General features: G+C 35.2%; 3 protein-coding genes and 1 long non-coding RNA gene across 8 annotated transcripts; 1 reads left to right on the plus strand and 3 right to left on the minus strand.

Moving 5' to 3' along the window:
* The first annotated feature begins 1,436 nt into the window (after positions 1-1,436).
* On the plus strand, positions 1,437-5,095 carry LOC110606960 (rhamnogalacturonan I rhamnosyltransferase 1). Its single transcript, XM_021745981.2, has 9 exons — positions 1,437-1,647; positions 2,034-2,404; positions 2,654-2,721; positions 2,828-2,916; positions 3,019-3,184; positions 3,291-3,580; positions 3,658-3,862; positions 3,941-4,098; positions 4,408-5,095. The coding sequence occupies exons 2-9, from the start codon at positions 2,113-2,115 to the stop codon at positions 4,640-4,642; spliced, it is 1,503 nt and encodes a 500-aa protein (XP_021601673.1). The 5' UTR covers positions 1,437-1,647; positions 2,034-2,112; the 3' UTR covers positions 4,643-5,095.
* Positions 5,096-6,627: 1,532 nt separating this feature from the next.
* Positions 6,628-11,245, minus strand: LOC110609392 (transcription factor BIM2). Of its 4 annotated transcripts, XM_021748939.2 has the most exons (8): positions 11,059-11,242; positions 10,845-10,956; positions 10,670-10,775; positions 9,928-9,997; positions 9,685-9,780; positions 8,588-8,961; positions 7,215-7,344; positions 6,628-7,031 (listed from the first exon to the last, which is right to left on the minus strand). In XM_021748939.2, exons 2-8 carry the CDS (start codon positions 10,915-10,917, stop codon positions 6,936-6,938), a joined length of 945 nt encoding a protein of 314 aa, XP_021604631.1. In that variant the 5' UTR covers positions 10,918-10,956; positions 11,059-11,242; the 3' UTR covers positions 6,628-6,935. The 4 variants fall into 4 exon arrangements, 3 of the variants coding, with proteins under 3 accessions (XP_021604631.1, XP_043809950.1, XP_021604632.1); XR_006349975.1 differs by having other exon boundaries at positions 7,215-7,367; positions 10,845-11,245; XM_043954015.1 differs by lacking the exon at positions 11,059-11,242 and having other exon boundaries at positions 10,593-10,775; positions 10,845-10,888.
* A 1,563-nt stretch (positions 11,246-12,808) lies between these two features.
* LOC110609595 (O-fucosyltransferase 27) lies at positions 12,809-18,985 on the minus strand. Its single transcript, XM_021749286.2, has 10 exons — positions 18,517-18,985; positions 17,941-18,025; positions 16,337-16,407; positions 16,157-16,245; positions 15,799-16,042; positions 15,490-15,602; positions 15,318-15,408; positions 15,084-15,212; positions 14,134-14,687; positions 12,809-13,757 (listed from the first exon to the last, which is right to left on the minus strand). Exons 1-10 carry the CDS (start codon positions 18,712-18,714, stop codon positions 13,295-13,297), a joined length of 2,037 nt encoding a protein of 678 aa, XP_021604978.1. The 5' UTR covers positions 18,715-18,985; the 3' UTR covers positions 12,809-13,294.
* Positions 18,986-21,896: 2,911 nt separating this feature from the next.
* On the minus strand, positions 21,897-22,715 carry LOC110608458. Of its 2 annotated transcripts, none has more exons than XR_002486865.2 (2): positions 22,443-22,715; positions 21,897-22,294 (listed from the first exon to the last, which is right to left on the minus strand). It is a non-coding gene; the product is annotated as an uncharacterized LOC110608458 (long non-coding RNA). The 2 variants fall into 2 exon arrangements; XR_002486866.2 differs by having other exon boundaries at positions 22,417-22,715.
* Between the last annotated feature and the right edge of the window lie 646 nt (positions 22,716-23,361).

Consider the following 23,361-nt stretch of genomic DNA (forward strand, 5'->3'; position numbering starts at 1 on the left):
AATCGACTAAGACTTGACGTGATTAGTGCTGGGAAAAAATCCAGTTGGTGATCTGGATGATAAGAATCAATCAGACAATCACGGGCTTTTTGTCACATTTGTAAAGTCCAATTCAGTAATTTTTTAAGTTAATTAGGTCATATAACCATATTTTCAACTTGATATGTAATAAACAATTAAGTGAAATTACAGAATGCTTCTTCCACAACTAAAGCAGCAATTCCCACATCCTTAAACTTTTTTTTTTTTTCTTGAGAAGTCCTCTCGTCTTCTTCATTAATCAAAGTGATCAAATTCATAATAATCCAAATTATAAAAAAAATTAAAGAAAAAAGGACAAATTAAATAATTGTAGTGTACTCATTTCATGGACAGTGAAATTGAGAACACAAGAGGGAAATTTTCATTGGAAGGTAAAGTTATGATATCCTTAACATATCAATCACACTCAAAATTAATTTATAACCATACAATATGAATTAACCACCAATCAAAATTAAGGAAAATGATTTAAAAACTTTAATATTAGCTATTGATTTTGCCCTTAATTAGGACTCAAAATCATTAAGATGCCTTCTTTTCATCTCTATGAAAGTTGCCATTGGGAAGTTGTAAATGTTATTTTTCCCTCTCTCTCTCTCATACTCACTTTGAAATTATATTTTCTGTAATTTTAGTTTTTAATTGAAATTTAATTTAAAATTATCTGGTTTTAATTCAACAATATTAAAATTGTATTGAGAATTATAAAATCTCAATTTTTAAGTTTTTCTTAAATATAATAAAAGATTTTTCTCTCTCAGAAGAATGTCCGTTAAAATCAGAGAGGTTAATCCAAAAATTGCAGATGTGACATTCATTTCAAACTTCTCCTCAATGCCACATCATATGACAACCTCAACGAAAATTCTAAAGATTATTGGGTGTTGTGTGGGCCCAATTGTCCCATGTCTCATGCCACATCATCACATGTCTCACCTACTCGGATAATAATAACCCAAATTTAAAAAAAAAAAAAAAATTGTGACTTCTAAAATAATTTTCAAATCAGCGTTATCTTGGTTTAAATTTGAAGGTAACTTTTCATATTATCCACTAAAACAATTTTTATTATATGAATATTAAAACTTTACTTTTGTTACTATTTTATCTTTAGGTAATATAAAAAAAGAATATTTTATATAAAGAAGAATTAAAACATTTTGAATTTTAACAAAATAAAATAATTTTATTAAGAAAGAAATTATCTGTATGATTTAAAAAGTAAACCCAAATCTAGAAAAATCCAATTGGGTTTCCCCCAAACCATCTTCACTATTATTTAAATATAAAAAAATAAAGAAACAGAAAACGTTTTTAGAAATTCCATTTGTCACGTTTTGATGGTAAAAATTTTTTTTTTTCTGTAATTTTTTACGTGGCATTAAAAATTGCAGACGGCACTCACGCCTTGATGAAGGGCACTCTCCCTCTCTCTCCTTCTCTGGAACACTTCTGTTGCTATTAAAACGTTCGCTCCCTCTGTTTGATTTTCCGACAAATTTTCAGCCACATCTCCTCAGGAAACGAAGCACCCATAAAGCCTCCCGGCTCCACTGTCCACTCTCTCTGTACCTTTTATTTCCAGGATTACTCATAACCATACAAGTGAGTTTTTCCCCCCCTTGTTTTTACTGATAAATAGCCAACGCCAATCCAGTCTCAAACTGGGATCTTTGTCAATTTTTATCGAAAAATTTTGCATTTCATTGCTGGGTTTTCTTTACAGATTGTCTAGCTTTTTTTGGGGGGGGTGATGTTGTAATGTGAGAAGATTAGGTGATTTTGGAGATATTAAAGAAATTAAAATATGAAGGTGGTGTCTTGATTATTTTTAATTGCAGAGTTAAAAGAATCAAGAAAGGTTTTTGAGTTCCGAGGTGTTCTTGATTATATTTTAATCAAATTTAAAGATTTTCGTTGTCCGTTGTAGTCTGTAGTGATAGCATTTTTAAATAATACTTTTTAAGCTTCACTACATTTTGGTACAACAGATCAAGTGGCATGTTCTGTTGAATCTTAAATCTGTCCTTGAAGGGGTTGTTTAAGTGGGTTTGGTGAATTGAAGGGGAAATGTTAAAAATGTACAAGCCAGTGAACTCTATTAAAGAGTGGGAGGTGAAAGTGAAGCTTTTGGGAGATGGAAAGGTTGACAAGCTGAAGAACTCAGTGGCTTCAAGATCTCCAATGAAGCTGTGGATTTTAAGGGCGATCACAACCGCCTTGCTATGGACCTGTGTGATCCAACTGATGGCAATCGGAGAAATGTGGGGGCCAAGATTGTTGAAGGGTTGGCCTTCTTGTTTTAGTCATCCTGAACTCAAACTACCTTCTGTTCCCGCCAAAGTTGTTCTTCCTCCTAAGAGTGAGTTCAAGATTTTCTTTATTCCTTCTTCTTTCTTGCTAGTTATCTTCTAGTACAGACTTCTTTTTTTATTACCCTTTCATTTTGTTTGTACAAGACTGTTCTTTCTCTTTCGCATCTTTATTGATTTAACTGTCACTTCACGGAGCATATTCAATTTGTTCTCTTAGATAGGTTCCCTTTTTATTTGATAAAACGTCTGAAATTCTGTTTTTATCTGTTCTTAATCTGGTAAATTGTTACTTGTAGGGATTTATAAGAATAATGGGTATCTTATGGTGTCCTGCAATGGAGGACTCAACCAAATGCGAGCAGCAGTGAGTTGATCACTTCCTGATGAAGCTTCTTTTATCATGCGTGCTCTTATCTTGTCTGGTATCTTATTTCTGATTAATTGTTACTTCTGGATCTCATCATATGCAGATTTGTGACATGGTTGCTATTGCTAGATATCTAAATGTAACTCTCATTGTTCCAGAATTGGATAAAACCTCATTTTGGAATGATCCAAGGTGTGCTAGTTTCTCTGTTCGTCTCTTCAAACTTATTTCTTAATTGTTACCCCCAATCCAATTCAGAAGTATCAATTTATCTGATCAGTTCTTTATGGGCAGTGAGTTCCAAGACATATTTGATGTTCATCATTTCATCAATTCCTTGAGAGATGAGGTTCGCATATTGAAAGAGCTACCGCCTAGGCTAAAAAGACGAGTTGAATCGGGAATGTTCTACTCACTGCCACCAGTTAGTTGGTCAAACATATCTTACTACCTCCATCAGGTTAGTTCATTGTAATAGTAAAGCAACCTTTATCATTTCCTTTCCCTTTTCTTAATGATGTACTTTTGGACTAATGTGACTAATTTTCTGAAGTGTTTGCCAACAGATTCTACCTTTGGTGCAAAAGTATAAAGTTGTACATTTGAATAAAACTGATGCCCGTCTTGCTAACAACGGGCTACCTATTGCAATTCAAAAGTTGCGCTGCCGTGTAAATTTTAATGCTCTGAGATTTACATCACAGATAGAACAATTAGGTAGAAGGGTAGTCAAACTTTTAAGGCAGAAAGGCCCCTTCCTGGTCCTTCATCTCAGATATGAAATGGATATGTTGGCTTTCTCTGGTTGCACTCGAGGTTGTAACAGTGAAGAGGTTGAGGAACTGACAAGAATGAGGTAATTTTCTCTTTATTACTTTAATAAACTGAGTCTTTATGAAATGTAATTAACCATAGCAGATTTCATATTGTTAGATATGCTTACCCCTGGTGGAAGGAAAAAGTTATAAATTCTGAAATGAAAAGGAAAGAAGGTCTGTGTCCTTTGACCCCTGAGGAAACTGCTCTTGTGTTGAGTGCTCTGGGCATTGATCCTAATGTTCAAATTTATATTGCTGCCGGAGAAATATATGGTGGAAAAAAAAGAATGAAGAGTTTGACAGCAACATTCCCTAATTTGGTGGGTAGAATGAAGCAAGAATCTCTCTTCTTATTTTATATGTGAAAATGACGAACTAATTGTCTTAGTATGAAGCAGGTTAGGAAAGAAACTCTGCTGGGACCATCAGATCTGAAGTTTTTCCAGAACCACTCATCCCAAATGGCAGCATTGGATTATCTCGTCTCCCTGGAGGGTGACATATTTGTTCCTACGTATTACGGCAATATGGCTAAAGTTGTTGAAGGCCATCGCAGGTAATGCGTCGCTGCTAATTCTTTTTCCCCACTCCCAACTGATCTTATTTTTAATATCTGAATTGAGTGCTATTGGAATTAAAAAAGAACCAAGCTTTCCAAATAAATTTTCTTTTTCACCAATCTTGCAATGCATAATTTTTCCTGTGAATTTTTTAGCAAAAATCAGCAAAATCAAAGGATTGCTGCCTCTAACCAACTGAAAAGTTGAAAATCATTTACCCATTTCTTTGGAGAATTATTTGGCACTAATTTTCTTACAAAAATGAAGTGTCAAACTTATATGGTGTTTCCTTTGTTCAATGACAGATTTTTAGGATTCAAGAAGACTACTTTGTTGGACAGAAAACTTCTAGTTGGTTTAATAGATGAATATAACAAGGGATCATTGAGTTGGGATGAGTTCTCTGCCTCTGTGATGGAAGTTCATGCTGATCGTATGGGGAGTCCAAAGACACGGGTTATCATACCAGCAAAACCAAAGGAAGAAGATTATTTCTATGCCAATCCATGTGAGTGTTTGCAACTGTCAGATGAAAATTGAGTAGCACATGAACCTAGTCACGCCAACAAGATGATCATCCTCGACTAGGAGCCTATTGTATTTATCAGAGGAAAATGGCCTCATTTTTGGCATGGAGGCTTACGTACAGATTATTTCAATCCTGTTTGTGAAAATTGAGCTCAGAAGAACTTGGGGCGTCAGCCTGGATCTTCTCAAGCAGCATCAACAAAATATTTATGACTATTTATTTTTTAATAACCAGAACGTGTATAGAGTAGGAAAATATGCCCTTGCCGAGGCCTGAAATCCAGTTAACTGGTATGTAAAGAAGGATAGAAGAAAGATTTCCCAGATGGGAGATTTAGGTTGCAGTGAGTAATCCTTCTCCACATTTCCCTCACTGTTACGATTTTTCTTCAGCACCTCGTGTAATGAAAAATTTATGCTTCTCTGTCCCAGTTGAATAAAGAATGTTAAGAATCTTCCTGGCAATATCGTCATCATATCTGTTTCATGATGGTAACCAACAAAGTAAGCATCTTTTCCTGACATATTCAGAAACAGGCAGTTGCCGTCAACCAGAAGATCTTCAGATTTTTTTAAAAAAAATAATAATTATCCATGTCCTCTTATGTGATTTGATGTTCAAGGAAAATAAATCAAGATGAGAAGCAACCTTTGTTGATCATTGTTCTCAATGCCTTTAATCCAGCTAATGGTTTGGTTTATAGAGTTCCCATGATGGCGTAATCATTATAGATGGGTTAGGAGATTTAGAATATGTATTTCCTACATTATTTATTTTGTCACTAAATACAATTGTTTATTTTATTATGTAAAGAGCATTAAAGTATTGATCCAAGAGGGTTTATTACTGATTCAAGAGAAGGGGAATTTTGTGCTAGTGGGTGGTCCAAGAAATCATTTCCTCACACATGGATGGCTACCTACTGAGTGATGATGATAAATTAAACTAGAAAAATAATGCATCAAATTTGGCTTTTGATCCACAAAACTGGTGCTTGAAGTGGGTTGCTTTTTTTTTTTTTTTCCAAAGACCTAATAGCTATCCACAAAAGAAATCGAAGTTGGTGAAGCAATACACTTGTTGAGATAGAGAATAGAGACCCTCTATTCCATTAATGATTCCAATTCATGCTTCAATAATAAAAGTTATCTCAATTGACCATAAAATAGAAAGTGATAATTTAATGGGATCCTTTAACTTAAATCATACATTTCGACATGTATAGAAGTTCAAGTGCTAAAAGAGGAAGCTGTTTGAAAAAACCCCAAATCCCAAAATCAGCACTCATGCATACACACCTTCAATTTTCAACTTTTCGTTCTCCTCCATTTCAACCATTGGATGATTTTCCGACGAACTTTAGACACTTCAAATATAATAAAACAATTAGAAGTTTAATTTATTATAAGAAAAATTGGAACCCCTTGATTTAACAATAAGATTCCTCCTTCATTATGCGTCTGGATTCGGGGTTCGGGAAAATAGCTTCATTTGCCAAAAGAAAAGACAAAAGAAGATGCCAATCGCCGATAAATTTTATTGGAACAGTTGCCTTATTGAACTAATTCTATATGAAATTATGAATCATTACAGCAAGATTTTGTTCTCAAAATCAGGCAGCAACTGATTTTGGGTTTTCAAAAGCACAGTGGTGAGGAAGAAAGAACTGGAACTGGGCCGTAAATTGCACGCTGGTTTACAAAAGCCTGTCAACACATTTAAAAGGTTGATGCTCAACCGTAAAAAGGAATTTACAAGACAATTATTTCCATTTTTATAACAAAAAGTTGTGCTAAAATGTTATAGCTCAGGCATATTTGACGTCTAAATGGGTAGATTATCCTTTTCTTATCAGATGAATAGCGGCTTGCATTTGGTGAGATGACCAATGTAATCCTCCGACTGAAAATGCATGAACCTTTACTTATATATATATCAGCCCCTCCCCAAAAAAAAAAAAAGGCCGTACTGCCATTCCTACCGAAACAAAGAGATGGGACAAAAAAATTCACTAGACATAACCATTGAAAGATCTCAATTATAAACATGGAAGCCTCTGTATGAAACGAGAGCTACCAGTAAAAGAATAAATAACCCGTAATATTTTTCCCTGCGCAACAGAAAGTGATGCCACCAGCACAAGCGCAACCAGGCAAAGCGAAAAAGCATCATTGCCAATTAGACACGTACACTTGGTCTAGACATGGTCATCTGTGTAACAGGGCCTCATGAAAAAGCACATCATTTCCAAAATAGGAACCCAATGAAGAAATAAAATGGATGAATCTAAACCACAATTATACACTAGCTTCTTTCTGTTCTCTGTCTCTTATGAGCCTGATCAATCCCAACTCCAGTTTGTTCCATCTCTTGATTGTTACAATACAGATATTCTTGATCCTATGTGAACAATGAAAAAGGGAAAAAAAATAATGAGGCAAGAGAATAAAATACAAGAATGCACTAGACTGCCAAGTTTTATTCCCACATGAAAATAGGCACTAAGAAAATATCAAGTCATCACTGTTAAGAAGTCGCAGACACAAAGGTCTTTAAATGATTAGCACAGAATCATGGACAAACCTTTGAACTTGATGCCGTAATACCTGCTCCCCTATTTTCTTGCCTACCAACATCAATTTGCACTGAGATGTTTGTCTGGGTCAAATCCACACCTGAAGACCGTAGTGCTTGGGTCAAAGTATCCAATATCCTGTTGAAAACCACCATTCCAATCTGTAATAGCATAATAACATCCTTTTCCAAGAAAGAAAAGAATACTCATACAATCATATTGCTTGTAGCATTTTTTTCATTTCTTTTAAAATGAATTCTCTTAAGTTAAAAGAACTTGTTTCTTTCAATTATTAGGTTCCCAAATATGAAAATTGGTAATAAAGAAATCAATTGAATTGAATTCTAGCAAAGACCTAGTTTTCAAATAGGCTGTGAACGAATCCTCAATAAGGAAAAGAGGTAACAGTACCACCAATCACTAAAAGTACAATCAAACAAAAATTGCCATAGAATTTGGAACAATAACTTCCTGGCATTCTTCACATGCAATAGACATAAAAATGTCAGCTTCCCAAAGATGAAGTTATAAACTTACAAAGCCAAAACCATTTTATCATAGTGCTGGACTGCAGGTGTAAAACCTTAGTCAGAAGATCAGAAGTCCTCTCAATCCTAATCCTCAACAGCATGGATTCAGATCCTCTGTGGAACAAGGGCACTTCCCTCAAACTTTATTAGCTGTAACTTGTAATCTGAACGTACAAGCAACTAGCAGATATTCAACCACCACAAGTATGAACCTTTTGACAGGCAGGTCCATAGCATAGAAAATACTCTTGTCAATTATATTAATGGTCACTAAATTTAGCACTCATTTTTGTTTGTTACTAAACTTCCCAATTCGTTTTGATCCACCTACCCTAGCCAGAATCAACCCAAATTACCACTGGAAATCTGACCTTGAATCAACATCAAATCCCAATGGGCCTGCCAAATTAAGTCCTCTCTCTAGTCCAAGGAGTGCTCACAACTCAGAAGAATTACTATAATGGAAATTTGTTCATGTCATTCTTTCAAGGATTTTTCTTTTAAGAGAGTGCACAAGATTGGTGGGCCTATTAAGCATAATCTGACATGGACTGCTCATGCAAAATTCAGTATTTTTGGTTTATTTCTTATTATGGTGGATGGACTGAAATGAATTAGGAAGTTTAGTAATAAGATTGGCCAAACTAAAGTTTCATGACCAAAACAAAAAAGAATAGTAGAAAGTTTAGTTATCATTGGCATAATTTACCCCAAATAAGCTGACATGCTAACTCTCTATGAACAACCCAGCGGCAAAACTATTGGACGAGAAACTGGTGTGGCTAACAACTAGAACAGCAGTCAAAAAAACAGATTTTCCATAAAGTCAGTGCAGATGCTCAGTTGCTTACCCTTGAGAATATGCATTTGAGATGCTAACGAATCCACTTTCAATCATTGGCTCCCCTTGTCCACTCAATATATTTTCTGGAGCAGTACACCCAGGAACACATGGTCGATCCTGCCACAGTTGGGAATGAAGTTGGTATGCTATATTATCAGCATCTGAAACAGACTCCTGCAGAGGCTGAGCAGTTACGCCCGCCCTCCCAACAGCAGCAAACATATTTGACTGCACTTGCGTATTAAATGGAACTGCAGTGGTTCCCAGGTCACATTCAATTGAGTTATTCACATTCGTGAGCGTGGCAGTAGTCTTATGAGCAGAACCATTCAATACTTGAGACTGATCCATTAAACCTTCTACAGGCAGATTGTGATTTTTCTGTTTCAAACAGAAGACAAATCATCAAAAACACTCCTACAAAAGGAAACTGTGAAAAGAAATAACATTCATAATCATGTCTGAAAAAGTCACATTTGGATCCACATGCAAAAGATCTTCAATAAAGAAAAAGGACACTGATGCTTGCTCTTGTGTTTTATTGTACATGTCCCTTGACATGATAAAAAATAACTATTACATTTATCCACAAATATTACATATTTTGATATATATTTTTCCCTCATATTAGTCCAATTAGAAGAATACATGGGAAATATGGCACTTTTGTCTTTCATGCCCCTCTTGGTATTGTATTTTTGCATGTTGAGGAAAAAGTAACATTCCAAGTGCAATAAATGGTTATGAATACATTTACCGGAAAGTGTATTAACAGTCAACTATATTATAACTTTAGAACAGAAGTAGTATTTTGTCTCAAGTATAAAGTGCATTAGTTATTATCATCAATAGAACTTTTGAAAACTTATACAAGCTCATAATGTACATCAAGGCAATTTCTTCCCTTTTTTTTCCTTTAAAAAATAAGGATAAAAAAGAATAGTAGCAAAATTATCATTCAGAAATAATGAACAAGCACACAATTCATTAAACTTTCATGCACCTGGGCATGTGTGCTTGTAGAAATTTTACTCTCTATCCTCCAAATGCAAAACAGAGACAGAGAATTACATAACTCCACTTGATTTATAAGTGATATTTTACCCAGGGTGTCAATTTTGTAGGCTCTTGACTCCAACCTTGGTATGACCCTTCATACATCTTTAACTTTTCCTGTAAAAACTGAATGTACTCTATAACCTGCATATGATTATGCAAAAAAATTGCTTATCCATTCCATTCGAGGGAAAAAAAAGGTTAAGAATGTTTTTCAATTGAAAGTTTGAAACAGAATTTTAAAACCAAGACATGACTTGGATGAATCAAGAGAACAATTGATTGACACACCTCCAACAAGAACGAAGCCTTATCTCTTTTCTGATCATTTTGAGGTATAAGATCTCTCAAAATCTGGAACCTGTCACACAAATACAGTTGTTCATACATGAGCAGAAAACCACTCCCATGGTGCTGATTGTCAAGAAGAATTTAACAAAGCAAAGCAAAGCATCAATGGTCCAATGATAATTAGAACAAGTCTCCTACAACCAGAACCCAAATGTCATTGTCCATAATTGTGATCAATTACTGACAAATGATATTAAAATAAAGGAAAATTTGATAAATACTAGTCAAGTTCCAAAATAGTTGTGTTGCCTGCATGCATCTTTCACTATCCAATTCCATAAAATGCCAAAGTTTCGTTGAACCACAATTATCTCATATACTTCTCTTCTTATTTACTCGCCCCACTACTTGAATCCAGTCACTTCTCCACACCTCTGCGCTAGCAAGTCCTCATTGGACATTATCAATAAGGGATAAACAAACATTATCCATTAAATTTGCTTCATCTATAGAATCTTCAAAACTGTATTAAGTACTTGATCACAAATTTTCTCCTACATTTTATTCTATTACTTTTTTTCTCACTCTGCTACACAACTATCTATGTTAATGCTATGAAATCACCAACTTCAAGTCTTTCTACAAATAAACGAAAGCAATTCAACCTCAAATTTAGTGTTCCACACATTTCCTCAATTGGTGCATTACTTTCGCATAAAATTATTGAAAAAAATAAGCTTTCCTCTCATTAATCTTGCTCCTTCTACGCTGCTCTGTCTCTGAATGCTTGGACCTGTGCGTATTCAGCTTCTGTTCGCTGCTACTACCATCTACCTTCGCTAGTTCGCCTATAATAAAATCAAAATTCAGGGAAAAAAACAAAAGAACAAATAAAAGCATTTTGTGTATATATGTACCTCTGTAGGAAGAGGAGTCATAACCGTCAGGTTCATCTTCGTCGTCGTGGTGAGACTTGGCGGATTTCACCATAATTCAACAGAGTTAGATTTTTTTACGCAAGAATTTTCCCTGTTTCAATTAGAAAGAGCACTTTTAGACGACAAAAACCAGAGCTCCAAACCGAAACGAAGCTCTACACCATTAACCAACAGCTTAACGACATCTGCACACCTATGCAAATATTCTAAAGCCTGATGCATAGGGGGAGGGAGATAGTGAGGGTACTTGAAGGAGGAGATGGGAAGAGGAGCACGGTCGGAACGAAGTTCCTATGAAGTCCGACTAGCCTGCAAAAGGAGGAGGAGAGAGACTATGGGAAATTTTTGTATACTTGTGCAGAGCGGAAGCCCTAAACGGATACTTCAATTTAATTAATTAATTGTTTTCTTTTTTCATCAACCAAATAATTATTTTTATTTTTATTTTCTATTAAAAATAAATAAATAATAAAAAAAATATAATTTTAAGCTTAATAAATTTTTTATTTAGTTTCTAATGATTATTAATAAATTAATTTCTATATTTTTAAAAATTTATTATTTTTTATCAACTAAATAGTTTTTCTTTTCTTATTTTTTTAAAAAATAAATAAAAATAATAATTTAATTTTTTATTATAAAAATAAATAAAATAAAATAAAAAAAATTATTGTATTAACAGCAAAAAAAATAATAATATTTTAATAAATTTTTTAAAATGAAAATACTAACCTATTAATAATAAAAATATTCAAAAATTAAATAATAAATATTCTATAAACTAATATTTTTGTTCTCAGACAAACAAAATGGTGATTGGATTTTGACAGTGGCTAATATGCTGATGAAGTAAAATATAATAAAAAATAATATATCTAATTTTAATTATTTTTTAAAATAAAAAAGATAGATTTATATTTTATTAAAAAATATATTTATATATTTAAAAAGAAAAGAAGAAAAAAGAGAGAGAACGAGATGAAGTTTCGTCCAAGGAAGGGCTCCTCTGCCCTTTGGGGAGGAGGCCCGATATTGATAGTCTTCCTCTTTTCTTTTCTTTTTTTTTTTTTTTTTTTTTTTTTTTTTTTTTTTTTTTTTTTTTTTTTTTTCATTTTAAGCGTAAATTTGTTAGTTTTGTGGTGTTGTTGTTGAGATATGTGTTTTTGTAGGGTTATCGTTGGACTTCTTGCACTGTTGGGCTCGCTGGTTTTTGTAGGGTCATCGTTGAAGCATGACAAAATCCATCCTGAAAAATGCGCAAACCAACTGGACTTCTTATCTCTGCTCATTTTGTTCAAGTGATTGCTATTCCTTGATCAAAATTGAACTGAACTATGCAATGCTTAAAGTGGAAAGTACGTGGTTGTCTAATTCTACCCCGTAAACGTATAGCTCAGATTCTGTTGGTTATGAATTGGTGGCATGCTATGAACAATGGACTTGCTATTTGTATGCAAAAGTTGTCTTGGTGTTCACGCATAAATTAGCAGGATTTCGGTCATCATTTTTTATGATCCCAGGATGGAAATAACGTTTTTTTCTGAATATTTGATATTCCCCAGGTTTCTTAGCAGTTTCTCTTAATGCTTTTGTTTGGAAACATCCTTCCCAGCCTTGCAGGAAAAGAAATCTCTCAATACTTTTCTGTTCTGCTAGCTAGAGAACTGAGACACTTACCAACCTTATAATTAATTATTTGGCTTTATCAGACATTGAACATTCCTTTCTTCCTCCCTTTTCTTCTTTCTTGGTCTTATCAATTACAGTAAGTTTGCTACTAGCAATATCAAGAGCAAAGAAGGGCAAGCAGAGATTTGGAAACTGCCTGCTCTAGCCTAGGGAGAAACCTGACCGCTAGAATATTGCAGACGTTTAGGCCAAAGCAAAAGAGCAGCGTCCCTTGTAGCACATAGATAACAAGAATCTTCCTACCAAACCAGCCATAAAATCAAGAAAGAACGATTAATATAATCTTCAATGGATCAAACAGCTATGTTTCCGATAGGCTACGTTACATCAATCATAATTACCAGCCTAAGGTAAAATATGCGAGTTCTCTACAAATTGTAACCATTAGGAGCATGCTAGTCTAAATCAAAATTGGTCGGGGATTGCATATATAAAAACCATTTTCCCCAAAAAGAACTGTATCGGAATTGCACATCTAATGCAAATGGTTTGGGAGGATCATTACCGAGCATATAGTTTCAGATGAGTTAAATATAAATGGCTTGCTTCGTTAAGTTCTTCAACCAGAGACTCTATCCAAAACTTGCATCAGTGCAGAAGCCAAGTTTTTTTTTTCACAACCTTCCTCAGACTTGGCTTGTAAAACTCTTTCTTCATGAAGAAGAGGCATTCAAGGGAACCAACAGGTCATTTACACACAAAAAGACCACTACTGGAGTTCATATGGGGCTTGGCTCTTGTTATTCTACACCCTCAAGTTCTTCTTGGTCCTCCAATTGATTTTCCTCTTTGTTTATTTCTCCACCTCCACTTTCATGACTTCCAACACCATTCTTGAAAAACAATCCAAACGAGGAAACATCTTCATCAAGAACTTCTTCAGTTTCTTTGTCCTTTAATCTAGAGATTGTTTCACCATCCATCCATCTAGGGCAGTGATGAGTAACTCCAAGAACAGCGTCAACTTGTGTATCAGATGAAGGTCTTGAAGTATGTGCAGATGTTTCAGTAATGTTAGATCTTGAGCAAGAACATTCAGGAACCGGATGGAAAAGAAAAGAAAATGGTTTCAACTTTGCGGATGCTTCTATAGCTCCATCAACTAAACTTCTCCTGAGATGCCTGCGTATCGATGTCAGCCAGGTGTGGTTCGCTTGATATAGGTGTTCACGGGTTTCTTCTAAAAGTTTGGCAATTTCCTTCCTACGATTACAGAGAACAGCAAAGGTTAACAAATATAACTAGGAAAAAAAAGAAGGAAGATGGATGTACAGTCATTTACTAGAAATTACTAGGTAAGGTTGCATGATAGGTAAATTTGAAAATATATTATATGATACTTGCAATTAATGCATGTAACCTCCATATATCTTTGTCAGTTTGTCTCGCACAAATGCTATGAGACCAATATATATCCAGAAAGTAATACAAGACCCACCGATTTGTCATGTAAATCAAAACAGAAGACAATTTATTTGACATAAGTTAGAAAAAAGCAAGGGAAAATGGGACAGGCATTCCCATTAAGAGGATTGATGGTACAGTACTTTGTAAAGATACTTGTGTGCTCAATTATTACCTGTCTGGTCGAAATGTTTTAGATGAAGCTGATTGGTAGAGCCGATGCCCCATAACCAAGCTGGCAAAATTTGGGTGTCCTTTCCCATCATGATCAAATCCAGGAATAAACACATCAGCTTCAACACAAATTACATAGTCAATTGCATCCCATAACAATTTATGGGCATTGGTCCTCAACTCAATAACTGTACTTTCAGGCTCATTATCACTCTCAGCAACCCAGCCCCACCAACCTTCAATGTTATATGGATATTTGGGCCGAGCTGGAGGAGGTGGAAGTGGACGAGGACGTGGACCTGCAGTTTTCCATGATTCAAGCTTCTTTTCTTCAACAGCAGAAGGCGGGGGTTTTCGGTATTTATCAACAAGATTAACCTCGCGACCGTAAATTCTACTGAGCTCCCATACAGTGCTGAGAGAAGTCCTATCAACAACATTTTCAAACATTGCATGAAGAGGAATCAGCGTCCTTTGGCCACCAAAAACTTCTCCCCCAGAAACATATATAATTGTGTCCCATGGGTATCCATATGCACGAAGAAGAATACCAACCTGTAAAAAACCAAGTGATGTAGATGAAAGGCCAGGTTATTGATTTCTTTAATTAGTCAATCTTTCAAAAGATATTTATGCTTGGTGGTTAAGTAGGTCAGTCAAACAACCATTTTTATATATTGGGTGATCCTCACTAACTCACCCATCACCAAATCATGGATTTCAACATGCAAAAATATGTTGATCCTTCTTTTTTTAGAAATACTCAGTTTATTTTGAAGACGACCCTACTTCCTCCACTGATTAAGTGGTGGAAGCAGCCTCCATATATCAAATAACAAAGTAGCTCATCCTAAAATCCCAATGAGGATTAAAATCCATGTAAGTATTTATGTTTTTATGTGTACATAGTTATCATGCTAAAGAAGCGCTAAGTTCCAGTTAGGCTCTCACCTCTTCTGGCATTAATGGACATGAACCATTATGGCGTTGCTCAACAGAATTTACGGATAGCTTTCCCTTGACGATCCTACGTTTTATCATCCAGGCTCGTTTGTGCTGAATGAGTTCAGTGTGAACATCCTTGGGGAGAGCTCCAAGACACAATCAAACACCAGGTAAGCTCTTCAGTTAAAAGGTTTGATAAATCAAAGCAACAAGCATTCCATCTGGGTTTGGCAAAGGTACCTGGAAGAGTTCAGCACAGCCATAATATGCCAAAGCATCTCTTGTCATCCCAGGATCAAAGGCTATAAATGGCCGGCCAGGAGCTCGCAACCTAACAGATAAGACAGTTCTGGAAATAAGCAAGAGTAATGTGAAAGAAAATTGAAAAAATGTTTTATGTTCAGTCATTGACCTATTCAATATTTTAGTTGTGAGTTCCTGGACCTCTTCGCGGAAGCGCAAGGCATGATAAGCAACTCTACATCTCAGCCTTTGATATTCTTCAAGATGAGGTGGGAGCATGGCCTACAAAAGCACCAGATTTTTTAAAACAGATTTTTCTTTTTTGGTAATTATTTCACCCTACATTTCCAGGCTCATAACTAGTTCCATAGGTTTCTATTGGATCCATAATTCAAGTTGACATACTAGCATATCAAGTTAACCTTAATTACAACTAAGCAAAAGCAAAGGCATGCAATCAAGTCTGTGTTGCCCCCACCTGCAAGCATCCCCCATCAGAAACCACCAGTTCAACCACTGAATGCTTATTAAGTACAGGAAGAACATGATGCAAATAAAAATATGGTGAAGCTGAATGAGACACCCTGAATGATGGGATCTCCTTTTTTCTCCTTGCCCCTTTAAGATCTTTTGGAAGGGTTTTAACAACTTTTATATCTTTTGCCAAAGCTGCAGTGAACTGGTCCTCGTTGTAAAGGTACGCAAAACTCTTGAACTCAGAGCTGCAACAAACAAACATATCAATCAGTTGCTTGGTAATGAACAAGTAGCAATAATTGTAATTTTGTGCAAACAATTTATTGAAGTTGACATTGAACCTAAAAACAAGTAGTCACCTGATTCCTTTACTGCTTGTGGTTGATTGGAGCTCAGGAATAACTAAAGTGGCATTAAGAAGTCGAGCAACTACAACCACATCACATATCTGAGAGATCATTAAGATATTAAATATCTTCGAATATAAAACTCATAATTTAGTATCAGTCTAATGTTCCAATTGAAGATGCTATCCTCACCGAGTTCCTAATTTCACGGAAACCACCTTGTATCCTGACAAAAATGTATCCATTTGATAGGGGTATGGGATCTGTTACATGCATATCAAAGTTAGGAAGCTAATATAACATAAATCATAACTAAAACAAACAAAAACTACTAGCATGCAAACTTCATATAATAACTTATCCTCTTGATGCAAGCATAGATGGTTATATTTCTTGGAAAGGCAGAAAAGAAAATGTAGAAAGTTATAAATCCTACAATCCTTGTAAGTGGTGTTATCTTGTGAGATTATCAATTGAAAACAATGTAAGATACTACAACAGCATAATTACTAATGATATATTAAGGCACAAAGGGACCCTAGAGGCCTAGGTGCAAAGGGCAAAATCGAGGTGCAGACTGCAAAGAGGTCAGGCACAAGGAAATAAAACAGACAAATAACCTATATGAGAGAACTATCCGTATTAGTAACCAAAACTATTAGAACTAAGGCGCCAATTTTTTGTAAAATCCAAAAACAAGAAGATATAAAACAGCAAATTTTTTTCTCATCCCCCCCCCCCCCCAAAACCACCACTACAACAAAACACAAATGCAGATGTAGGAACAGCTATCTGATATAAAAGCAATTTTTGCTTCTATCTCTCTCTTTTTGGTTGAGCATGACAGCATGGTAAACTCACAAACGCAATTGAACCAATGAATGGAGATCCCTATATGAAAATAACAGTTAAGATGGGGGAAAAAAAGAAAGCATTTGCAGAATATATATTATGGAGGTATTATAAATGTTGCCAGCCTTTTTGGGGAAGGCAACAGGAAAATCAAGTTAGAAAGATATGAAATCGACACATCTACTGCATTTTTTTTTACTTTTTGTTTAATCTTCACTACACTATACAATAGGAAGAGTACATAAGGTGTTCAGTAAGTCTAGGGATGAATTTGGATGGTTTAGCATAAAGTATTAGGATAGCAAATGTGAATGAGCGAGAAATGCTGGTGAGCAAATACTGCATTAAAAAGATAGCAGCTACTTGAGGGACATATAACTAGAAAAGACCATAAACCCATTACTTTATCATTTGGGTTGATAAGAAGTCAAGTGCACATTCAAAGATCCTTGCACCTTTTGATAATATATCAAAAACATGTAATGAAAAAATGACTAATTTCTTGAATGGTACAAAATTATTACATACTTCCCACGCAGAAAAAAGCTTTTTAAATAAATCAAGCAGAATTATTTCAAGTTGACAATTATGTCTTGTCATATTAAGAACTACAAAGATAACCTTCAACAATACAATTAGAGAAGGATGGACAAAAAGCAAAATCACAGTATTCAAGCAAATGCTGAGAACTCACATCAATCAAGCAGCAAGCAACCCTAAATCAAAAAATAAAGGCATTTTTTCCGTCTTGCAGGTGCCTACTGAGCAATGAACTTTTTTTTTTTTTTAAACAAGCGTTTTAATTATTAATCAGAGCAAGTCCCCATAGAGCAAATAATCAAGAAACCAATATAGTTCTATAAAACGTGTGCTAGAACTGCAAATCTCAACCGTTAAATTCCTTCAAAAGATAGATGTATACCAAGACATGCATGAAAGCTAACCTGCATAATGTCCTCTTGGATTTGCATCCGGATGCAGAGATTCAAAACGTCTCACTGGACCCCATAGTCTTCTGTACAATGGACTCTGCACCACAGATTAAGGGCAAAACTATTAATTCCCATAAATAGACTACGAACACAAGGACACAGTTCTGCAATTCGGAAAGCACATGGTCCACGCATTACTGTAGCCAGCAAAAAAGTTGAGCACGTAAATGGAAATAAGAGTAATCAAAATTATTGCCAAAATTCAAAAACAGATCCAAACTAAAGAAAAAAAAAGAGACAGAGAGAGAGAGAGAGAGACGAACACATTAATTTAACTAATTCAAGAAAATAAACATGTAAATTCATCTGGGTTTCATTGAATAACTTCAGATCCATGCAAAACCCATGAAAGCCCAAAGACTAGGCCAACACCAACATTCCTATGAGTGGAATCTCACTGCTTCATAAAAAAGCTAAAATCAAAAGTTTTTTCCCACAAGCAGCCAGAAGAAAAAAAAAAATTGAAAACCCACCAAACCAGCAACAAAATCCAAATGCATTAAACAAAAGGGAGATTGTTAGAAGTACTGTTTTGGATAATTCAGCGTTCTCAAATACGGGTCTCCAAGAGAAGATTGTGATGGAAGACTGGTACTCTGCAATGCCTTCCTCAGTGAATCTAGCCAGGAGAAAGTGTACAAAAAGAGAGAAAGCAGACAAAACTAAGCCAACTAAACCAACCCATTTCATCTTAGACTTAAACACCATTTTACCTTCCCCCTTCATTGAAACCAAGCACACCACTTCCCCTCCTCCCTCCCTCCCTCTCTCTCTCTCTCTCTCTCTCTAAAATATGTAAAAACAGAGACTTTCTCTCTCTACAAGACTACCACCACACGTTTCTACTTGCTGAGCGAAGGAGCTTGGGCTTTGGCAAGTCTAAAAGAGGGAAGAAGACGGTGGAAGAATGAAAGTCAAGAGAGTCGGAGAAAGAGAAATAGAAACGCGTGAGAAAAATAATCCCGGTCTTGAAAACCATAGCAGAGCCAGTGTTTGAGTTGGATAAATCTGACAACGCCATTTTTATAAGATTTTGTTAGATCTAACCACTCCCACATTCTGGTGCGTGGATTTGACGGACCAATCAAAGACATAAAAAAGCTTAATTAACGTACAGATTATGGAGAAATTATATTGTAGGAGGAGGGGGTTCCAGTTGCCAGTGTCCTGTACTGTCTGTCACACCTAATGTTTGGACATCTAAAGGCTGCTCCCATCATTTTTGTAAATTTTCTTTTCTTCAATAAAATATATATTCTTTTAACTAACCTTTTAAAAATAGACTATTAAATATAAAAATCTATATATTTATTATTGTTTTATGCAACAAAATTCATCCTTTAAATTTTATTGTAATTATAATTAATTATAAAATTAATTTTAACCAAAAGTATACCATCAGATTATGGAGATTTAAAATTAATCCAATAGCTTTTTATATTTTCAATTGTTAATCATTATACTAAGATTTTATTAGTAAAAATTTGGAAACAAATATGCCAATTATTATATTAACTCCTTGTTTTAAAATTCATATATTTAATATTAATGAAGGTTAATTGTTTAAACTGTTAAAGAAGGTTAATGGAATTGAATGCCTATAGCTCATTAAATTTTTAATTAAATAACTTAAAATTAAAATTTCCTCTGCCCCATTTTCATTTTCAATTACCCTTTTTCCAACACTAGGAAGAAAATGCAATACTCTCTTATTAAAAAAACTTTCCTTGAAATTCAATAAAAACAAGAGCGTGAGGGCCTTTGCTTTAAGTGGGTTACAGTCACAGCTTCCACTGATGGGATAACGTTGCCACCGCTCACATGCCCAATACTGGCTTGGCTCCTACCTTTGACATCCACCAGGAGCCATACTGTCACGTGACACTCCTCTTTAGCTCAGTTGACCTGGTTTCACAATCTTTCTGATTTTAGGTGTCATAATTGAACTGCACACTTTCAGTTCATACTCTAATTTTATTAACTTCCATTTTAATCTAATTTCAATTTTTTAAACCCTTTAAACAATTGACGTTTGAATAAGACCTGGAGGTTGAGTATCAATTAAAATTAATTGTGTAAAAGATAATAACTTTAATTTTGATAATCATACAAGAGACTAGCACATGGATTGTTCTTTTTTTCTTTTTCCTCTCTTGTTAATTTGGGGATGGGTTGATGCAGGTGAATAAAATCTGAAGAGATACGGGGGCATTTTCATTTTCACAGAGAAAATGGAAAAGGGGAAAACAGTGGGGGCTAATAAAGTTAATGAGCACAAAGGATCTGAAATTGGGATGGAAAAGTGACCAGCTATTGGGTTTTTACTGCTTTAGGGACAAACTCAGAAGAGGATTGTTTTCTTAGTTAAGGGCTAGGCAAGAGCCTAATTGCACTTGCCTCACCATAATTATTACCTGATTTGAGCTTTTATTTTAGAGGAAGGTTCAGTTTCAGTTGCAGTTGCAGATTTCAAGTTCTTTGAAAATTTCAGTGATAATGATTGTTCACATTTCCAAGCTAAATAAATTTGAGTTTCCCTTTAGGCTTTGCTAAAGATTATTGGATGGGTCAACGTGGGATTTAAAGGTTGGCTGCATCATTGTTTTGGACCACTGATACACTACTATGAGCCATCACTACTAAAAGAATAATTGGATACCTTATGGTGTAGTTTTTGAGATTTACTAAAACATGCAACTTAGTTGTTATTTTTTTTTTATAATAAATAATTTAGTACAGAGCCTTTTATTGCCGGTCTTCGCGGTTTTCCCCTGTCTGAAGAACCTCCTCTCCTAGCCTTGGACGTGGGTTCCCTTTCCTACCTTCAGGGTTGGTTGTATATATGTTTTTTTGGTCTTCCTCCTGTGGTTGCAGGCAACGCTTCATGGAGAAGGGTTTCTTTTGTTGGTCCTGTTTTTTTCGTCCTCAAGCCCTTATCTTAGTTCTTTTTTTAGATCTTTCATTTGGGATTGTGTTGTGCCTCTTTGCATGCGGAAAGTGGTTTTCTCAGAAGTTTGTTACTGTCGGTGAACGAGAGGTATCCTCAAGGACATTAACAGAGACAAATCGGTTTCTCCTGGTCCTCAAAGCCTATAGAGAATGAGAAGGCCAGAGCTTTGCCTCCTCCATGGGTTCGGACAGCCACAGTCTTTGCATGCAGCTAGTTGGTACAGTTCTGTGGTGCCCTTGTTTGGCAGCTTCAAGTTCTCCTTTGAATGGAAGATCATCTAGCCTCTGTTTATTTATTTTCGCGGCCCCGCTTGTGTGGTGAATGTTTTGCTCAACCTTTTTTTTCCCTTATATTTCTAGTTGATGGATTTGATCTAGCTTTTGCGTCCAAAGGTGCTTAACGATCGAGTTCCTCCTCACTGCCTCAGGCTTCTTCTCCTTCTCTGCATGTTGCGGCACCATGGTGAAGATGTCTTCAGGTTGGTGGAATCGGGTTTGGGGCTTCGAGTTTTGTTTAGCAGGCCTTCTATTTGGGCTGGGTTGTTCTATGGCCTTGGATTGCTTATTTTTTGAGCTGTATCTTTGTGAGCCTACTCATGTGGGTTTAGCCCACTTTCTTATGAATGAACTTTATCCTTCGACAACAAAATAAAATAATAAATAATTTAGTTATTGTTTTTTTTTAAGATATAAATTTATTGATAAGAGCCCGTCGAAAAATATTACATGAGAAAGGATCTTAAGGTCCAAAACAATAACGTATACACCACAAACCCTAAGGCCCAAAAACCTAAGTTTGACCCGATCCTTGACCCCACTAACAATCTCCATTACGCCGCTCACCTTCCTCCAGCAGCCATGGCCAACGAAAGACCATATTAGACGACAGTTCCTCCAAAAACATAAGTCGGTGGCAAAAAAACTAAGATAAAGAAGAAAGGAGGAACCACATCAAGAACTGCCAGAAAGAAAACCTTCAAGGATCAACAGAGAACAACGTGGATCGAAGTGAACTCACATGCAGCGTTGAGGTAAGGATAGTTGGAGAAGACTAAACACTTGAAAAGTAGAAGAAAAAAAATTCTACAATTGAGTGTAGCCTCCTGGTGAGAGCCAGAGGAGAAGAATCTCAAAAAAAAAATGAATCTCAAAAGAGATGAGGCTGCGAGAGGAGAACTCTCCATCTCACCCATCGTTGTAAGCAAGGAAATCATCGGAAGTACAACACTGAGGGAATTTCTCTGACCGAGCCAAAGGGACGACCTCCAGATACAGCAAGAGAGGGAGTGAGCAAACACCAATCCATCGATGCTTCTCCATCGTCAAACCTCCATGCATGGCTCAGATTTGGGAGTGTCTACAGCAGAAAAAAAAAACACAAACACAAACAACCCAACAACAGGAAACAAATATAAGCGCCTGCTGAGAAGTCCAAAGACAATTAAAAAAAAAAAAAAAAAAAACTATTTACAGTCTCACTCAGAGGAGAGAGAGGAGAAACCCACGAGTCGAGTGAGGTGGAGGAGCCGAGGAGCCACCCGAGCCACCCCTACCTGAAAGGGGCAGAGGTAACCGCGAATTCAGCGCAAGAAAAGATCCACTATCTTAGAAAGAGAAAACTACAAAGAGAGAAAACGGTATGAGATTGAATAGAAACCAATTAATTATTGACATCAAAACTATCATGATTAAATAGTTATAACATGTTCTATCTGCTGCTGATTCTGAGTCCAAGTTTGGATTCATATTCCTTCTCGGTATATAAATTTTTTATGACTTTAAATTAATGATATTTCTTTTCTTTAAAAAAAATTAGTTATAAATATTAAAATTAATTTATAAAAAATGAAATTCTAACAGTAAAGTTTAGCAGAACTATTTAGAAGCTAAATTATTTGTGACAGCTACTGACTTGTGAGTTTTATCAAATTTTAAAAATTATATTGCAAATTATCTAAAAAATAAATAATTCTCCTATTTGAATGCAAGTAATTATTTGATGAGAGAAATTATCCTTTTGAGAATTTAATGGTTCGAGGTTTAAAAAATAAAAAAATTACATAGTTCCACAACAAATTACATATATTAATACTCTGCAAAAAATAATTTATATTTAAAAAAATATTTTACGTGAAAAATAGAAAATATTTTTAATAAAATAATTTATTTGTTATTGTTTAATTTTAATTTAAAAAATAAAATATATTAATAAATTTATATATAAAAATAAAGATATTAATGCAGTAATTGCATTAAAACAAGGCCTCACTCAGGAGTATATACAAGAAGTGGCTCATACAAATCAAAAGAGATTAGGATACCATCTAACCCAACAGCTCAGCTCAGAATAGAGAAGTCCAGAACTAGAATCGAAGCTAATCAACCCAACTGAAAGCAAGCTAACCAAAATCTAAAAAATTAAAT

Source organism: Manihot esculenta, chromosome 2, assembly GCF_001659605.2.
Source record: "Manihot esculenta cultivar AM560-2 chromosome 2, M.esculenta_v8, whole genome shotgun sequence".
Classification (NCBI taxonomy): Eukaryota; Viridiplantae; Streptophyta; class Magnoliopsida; order Malpighiales; family Euphorbiaceae; genus Manihot; species Manihot esculenta.